The 16,584-nt window shown below is 32.0% G+C and overlaps 1 protein-coding gene across 1 annotated transcript; it reads left to right on the top strand.

Moving 5' to 3' along the window:
- The first annotated feature begins 10,380 nt into the window (after positions 1 to 10,380).
- On the top strand, positions 10,381 to 13,865 carry LOC107404838 (probable protein phosphatase 2C 34). The gene is made up of 6 exons (XM_048469098.2): positions 10,381 to 10,743; positions 11,907 to 12,202; positions 12,322 to 12,630; positions 12,837 to 12,954; positions 13,036 to 13,259; positions 13,555 to 13,865. Exons 2-6 carry the CDS (start codon positions 11,960 to 11,962, stop codon positions 13,765 to 13,767), a joined length of 1,107 nt encoding a protein of 368 aa, XP_048325055.2. The 5' UTR covers positions 10,381 to 10,743; positions 11,907 to 11,959; the 3' UTR covers positions 13,768 to 13,865.
- The last annotated feature ends 2,719 nt before the right edge of the window (positions 13,866 to 16,584 follow it).

Here is a 16,584-nt window from a genome sequence, read left to right as displayed (position 1 = left end):
CATGTATATTGCATCAGGCATGGATGGCAATAAGCAAATATATCCTTTGGCTTTCGGCATTGGAGATGGAGAGAACAAGCAAGCATATACATGGTTTTTCCAAAACCTCAAGGATGCCATCGGAGATTTCCCGGATTTGGTGTTTGTGAGTGATAGACACCCCGCTATTGAAAGGGCATTACGCAAAGTTTTTCCCAATGCATACCATGCGTTGTGCACGTACCATACAAGCAGAAATATTAAAGCAAATGGACATGCGAAAGATGAATCAATAATATAATGTTTCATGCTTGCAGCTAATGCATATTTGGTTGAAGATTTTGAGTTTTATATGGGGCAAATTGAGGCAAAAAACAGTAGGACTGCCCAGTACATTGGATCATGTGACCCTACAAGGTGGGCACGTTCTCTTTATTCATGTAGAAGGTACACTATCATGACCACCAATATTGCAGAAAGCTTGAATGGCATTTTGCTAGATGCTAGAGAGATGCCAATAGTAGCATTAATAAAGCACATACAGGATTTACTACAAAGGTGGGTTTATGAGCGACGTACTGCAGGTGCAAAATTGACGAAGCCTGTGACTAACCATATGGAAGAGCAACTCAAACTACGAAATTTGGAGTCCATTGGACTACGTGTGAAAGCCATTAATATGCATGAATTTCTTGTGGAAGGTGGGAGTTTGAGGGGTACAGTTAATCTCCAATCAAAAACATGCTCATGCTCAAAATTGCTCCTTATGGCATGTGTTCTCGTTACTACACCGCGGATGCATATCGTGCAGCTTATGCCGAGTCCATTTATCCTTTATTAGATGAAAAACAGTGGCATGCCCCGGATGACGTGGCAAGTCATATTGTTCTTCCACCAAGATGGACACGTAGGCAAGCCGGTAGACCAAGGATGCAACGCATACCATCCGAAGATGAAGATGTTATTGGACGTAGATGTAGCCGATGCGGTGGTGTTGGACATTATAGGCAGATATGTACGAATCCATTGTCTTATGCTTCGAATTAGAAAGTTTTAATTTAATGTTATGGTTTAATATGTTTTGATAATTATTTCATATATTGGATATAATATTTTCTACTCCACGGTGGAAGATTTATTAGCAATCTTTTTTTTTTTAATTTAATCCCAAATGAAAAGAGGCTTTTTGGAGTTGATTTTAAATCTTTAGTTTACATATCATTTTATGAAATGTCCAAATGATTTTGAAAAGAAAAACAAACATATATCATTTTTTCTTTTATTTAAAATGGTTATTGATTTTAAATGTCAATACATTTTTTGTTAATTCCATCTTCATCTTATATAATATTTGTCTCCACTCTCAATTTTTTTACCGCACTATTAACTTAAATAATCTATTAGAAATTGATTTTCCAAGTGGAAGAAATTAGTTTCTGATAGGAGTAAAAATTATTCAACTATCTTCGCTTGAAGGAAATTTTTTCCAACAGGAAGAAAACTATTTCTGCTTGGAGGAAAAATTTTCCACCTGGCGGAAATTTATCCAGAGGCTTCAATTGATCTCCATATGGAATTTCCGACTGGAGGAAAATTTTTTCTCCAGGAGGAAAATTTTTCCGCCTAGAGGAAATATTTTCCGACAAGTGGAAAATATTTTAAAATTTGCAATTAAGCTCGTAAGACGTTTGTGCATAACGGAATTCTAATAAATAAACATGGCACATTTCCTATAAGGTTAATTACTTATCCTTACATTAATACCACATCGTTATCTTTGTTAAATGAACATTATAAGCCACCATTATTTTTACAATTAAAAATCTAATATAATAAAGAATATGCATCTATAAACATGACAAAATGAAAGAAAAATGCATCACCACCCAGCTCATATGCTTAGTTCTTTATTGTAAGTCTCATGAGCATACTTCCTCCTGAAGAACTCTATGTCATCTTATGTGAAAGTCAATAGTAATCTAGCATATAAAAACTCCATGGACTTGAGCGTAAAAATGCCACAGTCACCACTGCAACAAAACAACTCATACAGAAATATATTAAGGATTACATTATGCTTTACAGTGCAAATTTTTTAAAAACTCCATTTTTTAATGTCGGTCATTTGATTTCGAATGCTTAGATCACTTGCATTGTAGATCACTTATTCCCATAATGGCTTCATTCTGGGAGTGACTCTGTACCTTCAAATCGTACCATATTCAATATTAATGCATTAATGTAGCATCAACATGCATAACATTTTCTATTTTGTTCAAAATAGCAACTTACATTAATTGAAAACAAACCACCACCAATGCTTCTTTATCTCTTTGTCTCTCCCTCTCTCTCTTTCTTTATCTTTGTGAGTATGTATGTGTGTGTGTGTGTGTGTGTGTGTGTTTGTGAGAGCTTCAAATCCTTATTTTTTCAATTTTCTTAGCAGTCATTTGCAACTATACGATCTAAAATATTGTGCTTCAATTTTCTGCTTGGTCCATCACTAGCTCCTTTAGTGCTAAAAAAATAAAAAATCAATATTAGTAAAAAACTTAAATATTTATATATTTCTTAATTAAACTAAAATGAGTTAATTTTATTCTTGTATAATGGGTAAGTCTTATAATGTAACTCGCCTATTCTCTCAATATATCTAACTTATCAATAATTCCTCTTTCAGTTTTGATATAAAAAAAAAAAATTTGCGAGCCCAAGCCATAGTAGGTCCAGCATAGGATTATCATTAATAGAGGATCACATGATTCATTAAAGGGGAAGTATTTATTTATCTCTAATCTTAAACTCTAACAATAATTTGCATGCTAACTTTGTTGAGATTGGTTTGCAAAGCCAACTGGGCATAAAATTGTTTGAAAAAGGATCATAACAAATATAAGATACTAGAATATGCATAAGACGACTAACAAATAACATTAGCCTAAATGCAGAAATATGTGCCACTAAACGCATCAATGGATTTCATTTTCTTTGCAATAAACATAAATACATAAATAATAGAAATATAAAACCATCCCAACCTCCAAACTATGGATCACAAATAAGCAATCATCATGATAAGTCACAAAATATCGTACATGTTAGAATTGTGTTTAAGCAAATATCATTTTCAAATTAAGTTTTTGAATTACCATATTATAAACGTGGTTAGAGAGGGAGAAGAAGAAGCAGAAATAAAAGCAATAAATATAATTTGACATTTATCTGATTCTTTTGAGAACTAATGCTGGACTTTCTATCTTACAACTCTTTTTGAAACCAAGGCTGGGGGAAAAAAAGAAGCAATTCAATCTGATTCAGTTGGTAAATGAGCTTTAATATTGTTTATGAAAAATATAAATCAAAAGATTTATATAAATCTAGAAAAAAAAAAAAAGTTCACTTCTTGCAATATAGCACCTAGTTGCTTACATAAAAATTAAAAAAAATAAATTGCAATGAAGTCAAGCCAATAATCTAAGCTTATATCAATACTCAATAATTTAAGTATTTATGTAAATCATCCATCTTGTATTGAAATCCCATCTAGACTCTACAGCCAAAACCACCTCATAAAAGAAATGATGCTTGTTTTCATCATTTGGGATCTTAGAAGTAACTTCCTTGTCCTGATGCAGTCAATGCACCAACCAAAATCCACTCCTTGTATAATTTGCTGCTCAAAGAACAATCCCTCTGTAAATCAATGCTTATGGGAGCCCGAGTTCCACCATTTTCACTAGTTGGCTGAAAGTAAATGAGAAATAAAACTTCAGAATAAAGAAGAAACTTCTACGCAGTCCTATCAGATAGAAAAAATAATCAAAAAGGATCCCACTCTTAAAATACAAATTCAATGTACCAAAACAAGATGTCCAATTAGACTGTTCAAAACTGCTGATTTACCGGCACCCTGAACATTATGAGCACCAAAAAATGTTCAAAGAAGATACACAAGGATCTCCAAACAGTTAAGAGAACAAAAAGTGTAATAAAATTGTCAAGATTTAACACTTTGCAATATAAACTAATCATCAAATAGCTCCTCACAGTTCATAAGGAAAAATATATAAAAAAAACTTCAATGTTTCAGAGAACCACCAATGCGAGCATTGGTACTTATAAAAAGAGGGAAAAGATCACGATATAATGGTTGGACCTATTTGATATCATTTTCCTGCAAAGACCAAGTCTACAATTCAATAGACAAAACAAGTTGCACTATCCGACTATCTCGGAAGGCAACAACATTTAATTCCTGAAAAATTGAAAATTAAAAAGAAAAAACAAAACAAAACAATACTAAAAAAGAACTCTGAGATCAAATGAGTAAGAGAAAATATAAGATGTCCTCAAGTTTGAAGCTATCTTCCGCTGCAATGACCCATTTCCTTTCTCAAGTCCTCAGTTCCTTGCCAACAAGATAAATTTCGTATGAGGAACTGACCTCAAAATCGAAGCAGTTATCAATCCTAACCACATGAACCAACATTGCCAAAGATCCAAACACAAACCAGATTTAAAGATCTATACATTAAAAAGAGAAAAGCAAATCCAACCAAATTCTAATGAATCAATCTATGCTCTTTGAAAGTATAAAGACCCAACCACCCAAACTACTATAGTAACACGAAAATGAATCAAAGCTAAGAGAGAAAAATAAAAATAAAAAATAGCATTGATAATTTATGGTATAGAAACCAGAAAAGCGGTGATAACGTAGAAAAGGACGAAGTTCACTCACAACATTGTCGAGAACGACAACATTTAGGAAAGTAGAGACACATCAAGAGAAACCGCTCGAACTGGAATTCTCATCAACTGTGGTGACAACGGTGGTGCGACGATGGTGGCAGCAACAAATGACAGATCGGAGTAGAGCCGACAATGGTGTGTTTCTCCTCTATCTCTAGGTGGCAACAATGATTGAGTTTCCGAAAGGGAAAGAAAGGAAAGTAGAAAGAAACCCTAGATGAGTCGATGGATTCAAAGGTAGAGTAAAAAAAAAAAAAAAAAAGAAGTGTTTTGATAGAGAGAGAAAAAATAAAATAAGAACAAAAACCATTATGAAAGAGTATTTTCGTCCAGACCAGTAAAAAATAGGCTACTTTTAAAAAAAAAAAAATTTTGCCATTTTTCAAAAATGGATTAGTGGGGTGGTTATTTTTCAAAAAAACCCTTCACTCTAAAGACTTACATTGCTTCACGGGTCTGCCCAGCAGCAAATGAAATTTTACTTCAAGGGCTAGCTCACTCTTGTTGTATACCAATGGCAAGATTGACCAATTGATAAAAGTAACATATTCTCTGGCTACGTAAACAAAGAAGCAAAATATAATCGAAAAACCTAAAGTCCACCACAAAAATCTAAAATTTATTTATTAAGCTTACAATATTATATCTCAACCTGATCATAACCCACTAATAATGAACATAGCCCACTAATAATGATTCCAAATTCAAAACTCACACCTTCAATTATTAGAAATTTTTTTTAAAAAGAATAACAATAAAAATTTACAATAATACGAGAGAGACTCTCTCTCTCTCTCTCTCTCTCTCTCTCTCTCTCTCTCTCTCTCTCTCTCTCTCTCTCTCTCTCTCTCTCTCTCTCTCTCTCTCTCTCATGTTACATTAGATTAAGTGAGAGTTAATTTCCATTTATCTTTTATTTTTTAATTTATCGTTTATTTATTTGTAAAAACTCTACATTCAATAGAACAACTAATGTTTAAATATTTTATTTTGAAAAATAGATAATAAAAAAATATATATTAGTAAAAAATAAAAATAAAACTAGTGATACAATATAATATTGGTGGTTGTAAACTAAATTTTAGAAAAACATATCTACCTACTTTTTTTTTTTTTTTTTCACTCCAATGCCAAAACATCAAATTCCCTAATCTTTGTCTTCATAATGACATAGGATGCCCATTAATTAGTCAAAAAGTTTCCTAGAGACCCAACCAATGTCGACCGGGCAACCATCCAACAAAGCAAACTGTTCAACTCTCGTCAAATAAAATTAATTTAGTTAGTATGACATTCCTATGTATAATTAGGACATTACAGTGGAAAGAAAATTGATATAAATAAATTAACTAATTAATTAATTAAAAAAAAAAACTGTTTAAAGTCCCATTTGACACTCCACATACGCGTCCTAACAAAAAGCACGTGCAAATGTCATCGTGTTACGTACGTATAATTAATTAACAACCAAACAATTATGAATTGGGCCCCGTTTAGTTTATTTTTTCTCCAATCCAACCAATAAAAAGCCCTAAACAAATTTACCAACGAATTTTCGTGGCCCAACTCATGCCGTCCACACCTACCAATTAGGAAAATGGAAATGATCGACAGTCAAACACCAACGTTTTCTCTGGAAAGGATTGGAAGTCGCTATCCGTCACCGTGCGGAGATAAAATCATGGGATTTCTAAATTTTTTTTTTTGGTATGATTTTATACAAGTGATAAAAATATAATAAAAAAAATAAAAATTTTAAATTATATCAATCATTTTAAAATTATAACAATTATTTTTTTCAATAATTTATGGAGCCATCTGATTTTTCCGCCTGTGACTTTTTCATTACGTGGCAGGTTTTGATTAGCTCAAATTTAGGCAAGTGGGTGATGGACCCCACGTGGTTCATGGGTCGCACTCTAATGAATCATCCTTGGCCACCACCGACTGTCATCATGTGGTTCTTAATTTTACGGTGCGTTGTCCTAGGTGCGTGTTTCATATGTGTACCGTTGCATAAGAGTGAAATTACTCCTGTGTGCCTACTCATACCCAAAAATTCCCTAGCTCTTCCAAACCTTGCTTCACCTTGACAAACACTCCTAACCTTTACTTTGGTTTTGGTTTTCTTTAGTGTCTGTACTGTTGTTTAGAATATTGTTATTCATAATCACTTTTTATAAATCACATGGTAATTTCTTATCGGTATTCATAGCATAGCACAAACAGTCAGATCCATTACTATAAATCGTTGTAATTGACAAACAATAATTTCATACCATTCCACTATAATAAACATCAATGTCTATATTATGACAGGACCTACAATATATATATGCTTGTAGACAACCAAATTCCACAGCCATCATAATGTGAGGTCAAGCCCATTATTGAAATTTTATATTTTCATATATCTATGTTTTCTTCCAGTTAAAATAGATCAAATTTTGATACAAAATAATTAAATTTGAAAAATTTACAAAGTTGAAGTGATCCTCGAATATAAAGAACATAACAAAAATTCTAAGAAATAATCATTTTGTAAGGTCCACCTAAATTGCCACTCTTTGATGCTAGATCTCGACCGTCTATCATTCACATGTGGGCCACATATCAGTGAGTGTAAAATGCAAATATGTTAACTGTACAGTATTCAACAACTTTCACATGCTAGAGATAAGTCTTGGCCGACTGCAAGATCTATGATCACACTCTTGACTAGGGCCCACAAAATATAGGCATGGAGTCCCTTGGAAGATGTTCATCTGCAAAAAACAAAAAGAACAAACAGTAAAAGTGTTATGTAACCAAGGTCAAGGGTTACATAATGCAGGTGAAAGTGGGTCCCTCTAGTCATGGCTCATGACCGTTCTCTAAGCTCCAATACTTCAATGGAGGCAACGGGTCATTCACTTTTGGGACATAATAAGGACCTTGGATTTTTTTCCTTAACTTATATATCATATTGTGGGTTTAGGTAAGATCCAATATGCGATAAGCTTTTCTAACTTTTTCCTTAGTGCTATTCCTATCCATTAGCAAGCACTTAGGCTTATAGACCTATTCATATACATATCATTATATATTTATATGTTTTTAATAAGCTTCTTTTGGGATATTACTGCTTGTTTTTTGTTACTAATACCCAAATTGGTATTCGAAAAAGTGGATAGAAAGAATCATTTTTATGAGGTGGAATTGCATGAAGGGTAAAGAGAAAGATTCCAAGGACAAAAAAAGTAAAAATATAAAAATAAAAAATAAAAAGGTTTTTGGAACTCAGTAGACAAAGTACCTTTGGATTACTAAATTAGGGCAATGTTCGGATCATGAAATGTTTGGTTCTTGGGATTGTACAGATGGGAAAGGTTACCTAATTTTCTATTTGCTTGACTTGGCTTTCATCTTTATAGGGTATAGAAGTTCAATTGATTCTTTACCACGAACACATTTTCTTACTAGACTTGCCAATGGTCTACACGTAGTGGGTTTCTTTGAGAATGAGACCCTTGTCACATTCTCTCGTCAAAAAAGGAAAAAAAGACTTGTGGCATTCTTTATTTTGTTAGAAACTAGTAAGTTTCAATTTAACACGTGGTTAAGGCTTTAGCCTTTCAATCTTTCCAAGATTTTCTTTCTTTTGTTAGAAACTAGTAAGTTTCAATTTAACACGTGGTTAAGACTTTAGCCTTTCAATCTTTTCAAGATTTTCTACGTCACCTTTTTACATAATATTAAATCCAACCAATTAATTAAAGTAATTAGAATGGAGTTTTTTTTAGTATATATAAAATTAGAATAGCATTTTAAATAAGTTTAAAATATTTATCAATATTAGATAACTTAGCAATATTTTGCATAAATTATAATTGTATACTTATTGTCAATGAATTAACAAAATTTAAAATTTTAGATAACACCCAGTTCCAACATTTATTACAAAAAAAATACTTTATGTTTCACAATAACCATAAACTAAACATGCCACATATTTATATATATATATATATAGATATATGTTTTGAAATTAAATATTTCATCTTTTTGTTTAGTTTAGTATATTTTATAATCTTCTTCCTGAATCGTCACCTTTAATATTCAATAAATTAATTACGTTTCGTTAATACCGACTTATTAAAATATATTATGTATACATTATAAAATATGTTCATGTAGGTAGGTCCAAAATAATTTAAGCAAATGATAATCATTGTTTAATTAAGTTAAATTTGGGCGGTGTTGGTCCTTCGAAAGACTGAACGGAGCAGCTTGACCGGTGCATATAAACATTATGTTATCGGATACTTATTCATTGATAATATATATAAATGTATAGCATCCCAAACTACTCATCAATTTTTTATTTTTTTATTTTTTGGTTTTCATTAAATAATCTTTAAGTTGTAGACATTCCAAATTTTATATAGTTACCAATTCAATTTTGTTCAGCCTCTTTAAAAAGTCTTTGCATTTTTTTTTTCATTATAATTTAACAATTTCGTCTACATAAACGATTATAATAATTTAAATTATACAGCTTGATTATTCCTTTTATTAAATAGTACGACTAAAGTCAAACTCCAAATAAATTGGATGCCATTTATTTTCCATATTCATTATATTGAACAAGTCATGTGGATGCAATGAGAGTTTAAGGATGCCAAGTTCCATATGGAACTTCATTAGTTTGAAGGGTCCAATGCGATTTTCAAATTTCAAGGGTTTTAAAAATTGTGCTGAATTTTGTATAAAAATAATTTTCGATAAGAACTTTGAGAACATCATAAAAACGAGTTTTTATTTGTAAATATGAAATTGATTAACTATTTAACATGCTTATAAAGAGACTGAGAGGAAGGGGGAAACTGAACTATTATTAGGAGATTAATTTTTTAAACACCTTTTGATAATTTAAATAAATAAGTGTCAAAAAATAATACCCAAAAAAAAAAGGAAAAAAAAAAAAAGAAGAAGACAGAAGGTATCTAAATTAAATGGAGCGACAAATCTCATAAGATCAATATAGATATGTGAAGAAATTTGGAAAATAGAGTTTAGTGTTTAACTAAAAATTGAATGTGAAATACATGATATAATAATAAGATAAAATCAATTCGGATCAAATTAAATAACTTCGAACAACATGGCAAACCAAAGTTGAATCAAAATTCAGGAAATCGGACATGATTTTCATGCAGCAGATGTAGAAATATCCAGACAGAAATTAAAATGATGCACAAAAACCCATATAATTTCAGATTCTAACCTCTGACAAATAACTTAAAAATTTTTCTCTCTAGTTGGCTGACACATTTTGACCTTGTATTTCTTCAACTTGAAACCAATCATAATACACATACATTTACATGTATATATATATATATATGATGTATTTAAAATTAATATATGTATGTAAAATTCGTACTCTGTTTAGTAGGAGTGTCTTTATAAAAAGTAGTTAATTTTTACATCTGATGTAAATATGGAAAGTTGGAAACTATGAAAAATATATTACAAAACATAAATATAGTATTTCAGCCAAAAAAAAAAAAAACATAAATAATAGTATTTGTCAGAATATATATATATATATATATATATATATATATGGTATTATATATAGGTAATGTATTATTATATAATTATATGTAGTAAAAACTAGAAAGTTGGAGCTTTTGAGCCAAAAAGCAGAGACATTTTAGTTACAGAGCCAAAGAAAGAAAGCCACGGTTAGATTACGTTCTATTGTATTTGTTTGTATGCAGAAGAGGCTCTAGTCCTAGTTTTCTTCTCCTTTTTCTTACATAAAAATCACAACCCAACAAAAAAACACCTTCATACACAGCCACTTATGGATCGGGAACCATCCACACCTTCTCTGCCTCAAGGTCTTCGGGGGCTCTGTAAGAATTGCTCTCAGCTCCGGCAGTTCAAACCCATTTTCCAGCAACTCTTTGTGGTTTCGGTTATCTAGTTTCTGACTTTCAGACTGAAATTTGCTGGGCAATTAAGGTTTATATCAACTCTGATGGCCTTTTTGGTTTTGTTCTTGGTTTAATGCTCTGGTTCTTTTCAGAGCTTTGCGAAAAAAGAACAACACGTTTTTGTTTTTGTTTTCCTGTTTCTGTTTTTCATTTTTTTGGCTAGATGAGAAGCCGAAATTAAACTGGTTTTGTTTCCTCTTTTTTTATGTTCTTAGTGGTTCTCGGTCGGTTTGTTTTGAGTTTGAGATGGAAAATGCTTAAGCTAGCTTTGCATTGATTTATGAAATTTCCACCTGCGAAAGATGAAATAAGGCCAACTTTGCCTTGTTTTGGTTCTTTTTTTTTATCAGAATTTTATCTGGGTTTGTTTATCTTTTTTTCGCTTAGAAATCTGTTTGGGAAACAAAATTGAGAAAATGAAGAAGTCTGAACTTTTTTTGTAGTTGAAATTAGTCTTCATTTTAGAAATAAAAAGGCTACCAAAATTCAATTATTTGTAATTTAAGAAACAAAATTTACAGAAAAATTTGCATGTCAAATCTGATTTTCTTTTGTTTTCTTTCATTTTCTCGACCTCCAAACAAATGGGTATCCCTTCTTGAGGTTTTAAGAGTATATATATTCATATCATAGGTATACTAGGTGTATATGGAGGTTTTCTTTTCAGAAGGCAAATTATGGGAAATTTCAGATTTAAATAATACAGCTTGTTCCCCTTTTCTGTACTGTGACATAGCAGCCTAACAATGTCAGGATTAAATTGCTTGCAAGCTGTAATAGATATAGTAATATTTTTATTTATTTTTTTTCTTTTGCCTTTTTCCTCATAGTAGGTAGAAAAATCTAGAGGTAGTGCTGGAATGCAGGCATGAATATTCTCTGCAAAATATTTCAGATTCATTGTTTTTTGTTTGTTTGTGTTAGTTAATTCTGATATTCTTAGCTTTCTGAGTCAGATCGTGTCTTTTACTCGGCCACTGAGTCACTTGATTGAAGATGCCTTGAACCTTCTGGTTCTGGCTCTTGGTAAAGAATGTTATAAGAATGGGAAAAGGATTAAATAGTGAAACGGTTCCTTCCGTACAATTTTTCAAGCATTTTTAATTTCTTCCCATTTGTTCTTTATTTATTTGTTTTAGTAATCTATAAAGGAACTATACTAAATTGTTTATAAAATGCTGAATCTTTCAGATTTTTGGATCAATAACCATTCTCAGTAAGCAATTAGATTAGCCAGAGAACTTATGGGGCATTTATCATCCATATTCAATGGACTGGCTCGGTCTCTATCACTCAAGAAAGGTAGGAATTCTGAAGATCGTGGGGGAAGAGAAGCTGCAGAAACAATGGCAAAAGAGGCGAAGAAGAATGACTTGATACTACGAACATCCGGGATTCTAAATGCCGATGGATCAAACAATTTCACCTCTACTTTCTCAAAGAGAGGCAACAAAGGAATTAACCAGGATTGCTTCATTGTATGGGAGGTAATGCAAAGAATTTTGGCTGTTTTCACTGAGTTTTCTTTGTTCTTTCTATGAATGCCAATTTGCGATTTTTTTTGTATTTATTTATTTATTTATTTTTGGTTATTGTTCAATGATAGGAATTTGGATGCCAAGAGGACATGATATTTTGTGGAATTTTTGATGGACATGGCGCTTGGGGACATTTTGTTGCGAAAGCTGTTAGAGAATCAATGCCACCATCTTTGTTGTGCAATTGGCAGGAGACACTAGCTCAAACTTCCCTAGACCAGGATTTAGACTTGGAATCTGATAAAAAGCATCACCGGTTTAATATCTGGAAGCACTCCTATATAAAAACTTGTGCTGCTATAGATCAGGAACTAGAGCGGCATCGAAAAATCGATTCGTTTCACAGTGGAACAACTGCTTTGACTATTGTTAGACAGGTATATTAATAGCTCTAAATATGCGTATAAGCCTTAAGTCTTTTGAGTTTGTTGTTTTGATTTTTACTCTTGCTGAACTCCTGGATGTGTTGAGAATTCTCATTTGGTCAACACTAATACTAGGATTAGAAAATTTGTACTATGAACTTATGCTATTTTTCCATCAGTATTGACATGAATTTGTACCCCAATCTTCTTTTGGCTAGGGTGAACTCATGGTGGTAGCGAATGTTGGTGATTCTCGTGCTGTGTTGGCCACAACTTCCGACGATGGAAACTTGGTGTCTGTTCAGCTTACTGTCGATTTCAAGCCCAATTTACCTCGTTAGTCTCTTGCTCTACACATACAAAAATTAAAACACTATGCACTATGTTCTAACATGTTTTCATGATTCTTATGTGCAGAGGAGGCAGAGAGAATAACAGAATGCAAAGGGCGGGTATTCTGTTTACACGATGAACCAGGAGTGCATAGAGTATGGCTGCCAGATGAGGAGTCGCCGGGATTAGCCATGTCCAGAGCTTTTGGGGATTATTGTGTGAAGGATTTCGGACTTATTTCTGTGCCTGAAGTAACACAGAGACATATAACAAGCAGAGATCAATTTGTTGTTATGGCAACTGATGGGGTATGCATTGCTCTTCTTTAGATTTCAGCTTTACTTATAATTTGATGCAAACATCCTGTGTTTAATGTCTGAGCTATCTTTTAAAAATTCATACCTGTTTGGACTAAAATAAGAAAGTTTAACGTTTGTCCTCCTGTCATAAAGCACTATATCTACTGGTTTCAATTGAAGAATTCTACCAGCACCAACTTTATTTTATGACTGCATACCTAAAAATTTTAAATAATAAACTTTGCTAAGGTGAATAAGTAGTAGTACTGACACTAAATTTTTGCCTCTGGTTTTCTGCTTTTAGGTATGGGATGTAGTTTCGAATCAAGAAGCGGTGGAGATTGTAGCTTCGACACCGGACAGGGCAAAAGCAGCTAAGCGTCTGGTGGAGCATGCTGTACATGCATGGAAACGCAAGAGGAAGGGTATTGCCATGGATGACATTTCTGCTATATGTCTCTTCTTCCACTTTTCCCCCTTGTCTCAGCAAGTCCATCCCATAACCACACCCAAATAGTATTGGAAAACTAATAGAAATGGATGTTTCTTGTATTCATCAATTTTCTAACCTCCAGTCTTCATTATCATAATTGGTAAAGAAATTGTTTCCTGCTATATGCTTATCATTCTCAAACTGGGTAGTTACAAAATTGTAAATTTATTGGCACCAAGATGAGTAAATATGGACAAACTATGAAAATGCTGAAATATGTTTTAATGGGTCGAATAAATAAGTTCTAGATGGGCATATAACCCGATAGTTGAGGAGACATTTGAGGTAAAAATTATTAGCAGATGAAATTGTGGACTTTGTCGCTTGCCAGTTGAGGCTGTCCTCTTAGGGAAAGTAGTTTTTAAGGAGACACTCGAGGTAAAAATTATCAGCACATAGTTTGAGCCATACAATTTAACAAAATTGAGAAATAAGATTGAACGGGGAATTTAGTCAATTTGTTAAGACGTGGGATTCAATTATGCATTTTGGTATAAGAGAAGAGAGAAAAATAAGGAGAAAGAGTAAGAAAAAATGGGGAGAAAGAGTGAGAAATTAGAAAATAAGTAAAGAGACAAATAAGAAACAAAATAAAAATATAATATAGTTAAGTTACAAAAGAGAAACATAGAATAAAAAAATAAAAAACAGAATCGCACATGAGCATCACTTTTTACCTAGAATGAGTGTTTTTTTTTGGAGTATTATTTTACTTTTCATTTGTGAAACGTCAATAGCCACTAAGTTGAGATAATGAAATGCGAGGACACTACCTCATTCTATGTAATATTCATCAAAAGAAACATGACTAATAAGGTAGAAAGAATGGAGAAATTAATAAATCCTCATCCAAAGTGAATAAAAAGAGTATAATATAATTACTTCTTTATAGAAATTAATAATAAGATTAAAGATTATCTTTGTTTCTCTCATATAATTCCTGATTATATAAATATTTGCATCGCAATTCAAAATACAATTGCATGCGCGAAGTTCTGTTTAGTCCCACATCGAAACCCAAAGAGAAAGTGGAACACAGTCCAGTCTATAAAATGAAAGCCAGCGGCGTACGTTATGACTAAGCCTGTCCTGTCAGGGGTGTAAGGCGACCCGCCAATGATCGTATAGAGACGGCGTGTCGTGCCGACACCTACTGTTACGAACACACACGTTACTTTAGGCGAGTGGGTTGGGCCCTACTTTAGGTTCGACCTACCCGTCAATTTTTGGAAGCCCACATTTCCTATGTGGGCTATCACCCATTTCCAAATGCAAATCAAATCTGTGAATTTCTTTCTTACAAATTCAACATTAACTCAGCATAATGACAAGGAAGAAGTATTTGTAAATTAAATTTTCAAATCCAAATAAAATTTCAACTTCTACATTTAATCAGCAAAATAACAATCTGTTGAACGGGATTCTAATTCATTACGATCTTTTGCAAGCTAGGTAGATGAACTGAATTTTCTGTTTCCATTATTTAAAAATATTTAGAAAAGAAAAAAATTAACTATAGATACGATGACACCTTATTTTAAAACAACATATATGAATTTTGTTTGTTTTATATAGGAATTACTCATGGCAAACTAATGTATAGCATTTGGAAACATAGTTTCTCAATGTAGAATATATCTATATATATATATATTATATGATTTTATAACCCTATAATACATTCAAACACACAAATATAGTATGCGAAAAGGATTTGGTATGCACAAGTTTGGTAAAAGAGCGTATTAGGAATTGACAAATGTGTGATCCAGACTATGTAAGCTACCAGATTTTAGTGCACATTGGAAAAATCATTTAATAATATTATATTTGGTGAATGGTCTTATAATTTTTATACTTTGTCAAATATTAGAGGTTAAAAAATATATGGAGGTGCTCCATACGTACCTTTCATTCAATATTGCTCAACTTATAGGCCCAGCCGGTCTCTAATAGATAAAACCCAAAAAAAATATATATATATATTTATTAAATGCAGAGCAAAGAAATTGAAGAAAAGTCGTTTTCTTATTTTCCCAACTTGGTGTGAGGGTTGGGGCATTGAAGATGTTAGCCATAATTTTCATAGTATATATATATATATATGTACCTCTTTGGCTTTAAACAATTTTGCATAATATTTAATTCTATGCTGTGGGCTTCGTTTTATACATTATTGGGTACCTGTTTGAAAAGTTGTTGAGCCATGGTTGGAATAGTGCCATTGCTGGGTCCAATTAAGATTGCCCTCGGCATTTATTATATATTTATTTGATCAGCGATTTTATTAATTGATATTGTCGCCAACGACAACACGCGCAATGTGTAGATATTGCTTGTGAAAACAAGATCTTGAATACATTTCTCATCGTTTGGATTTGTGTAGTACTTGATACTTTTGATTTGATTTTATTTATTTATTTATTTTGAGAAGAATAAAGAAATTTAAAAAACAAAACAGTATTGTTACCATCAACACAGAATTTACCAAATGACTTACATAGTAACCAATATGATTGTATATTAACAGTTTGTAAATTAATATATTATAAATTCATGAGTAACTGAAATATATCGATTACCTTGTTATTTTTATTAAATTAATTTGGTAAGCTATACATTTAGTAATTTTACCATCATCTAGTAAATGTTTTATCAAATAAATTTACTAAATAAATAGTAGAGTTGCAAAGGTACTTTTTTCTCTTATAAAGATTTAATATCCATGTTTCCACTCCAATATTAAATAAAAAATAATTAATGTAACAATTTATTGATAGTTAATAAACATTGATATGTTTGTATATATACCATCTTGATCATATTATGATATTTAATTTT

The sequence above is a fragment of the Ziziphus jujuba genome, chromosome 10, assembly GCF_031755915.1.
Source record: "Ziziphus jujuba cultivar Dongzao chromosome 10, ASM3175591v1".
Lineage (NCBI taxonomy): Eukaryota > Viridiplantae > Streptophyta > Magnoliopsida > Rosales > Rhamnaceae > Ziziphus > Ziziphus jujuba.
The sequence above is the reverse complement of the archived record's forward strand: the minus strand, read 5'-3'. Positions and strand labels throughout refer to the sequence as shown.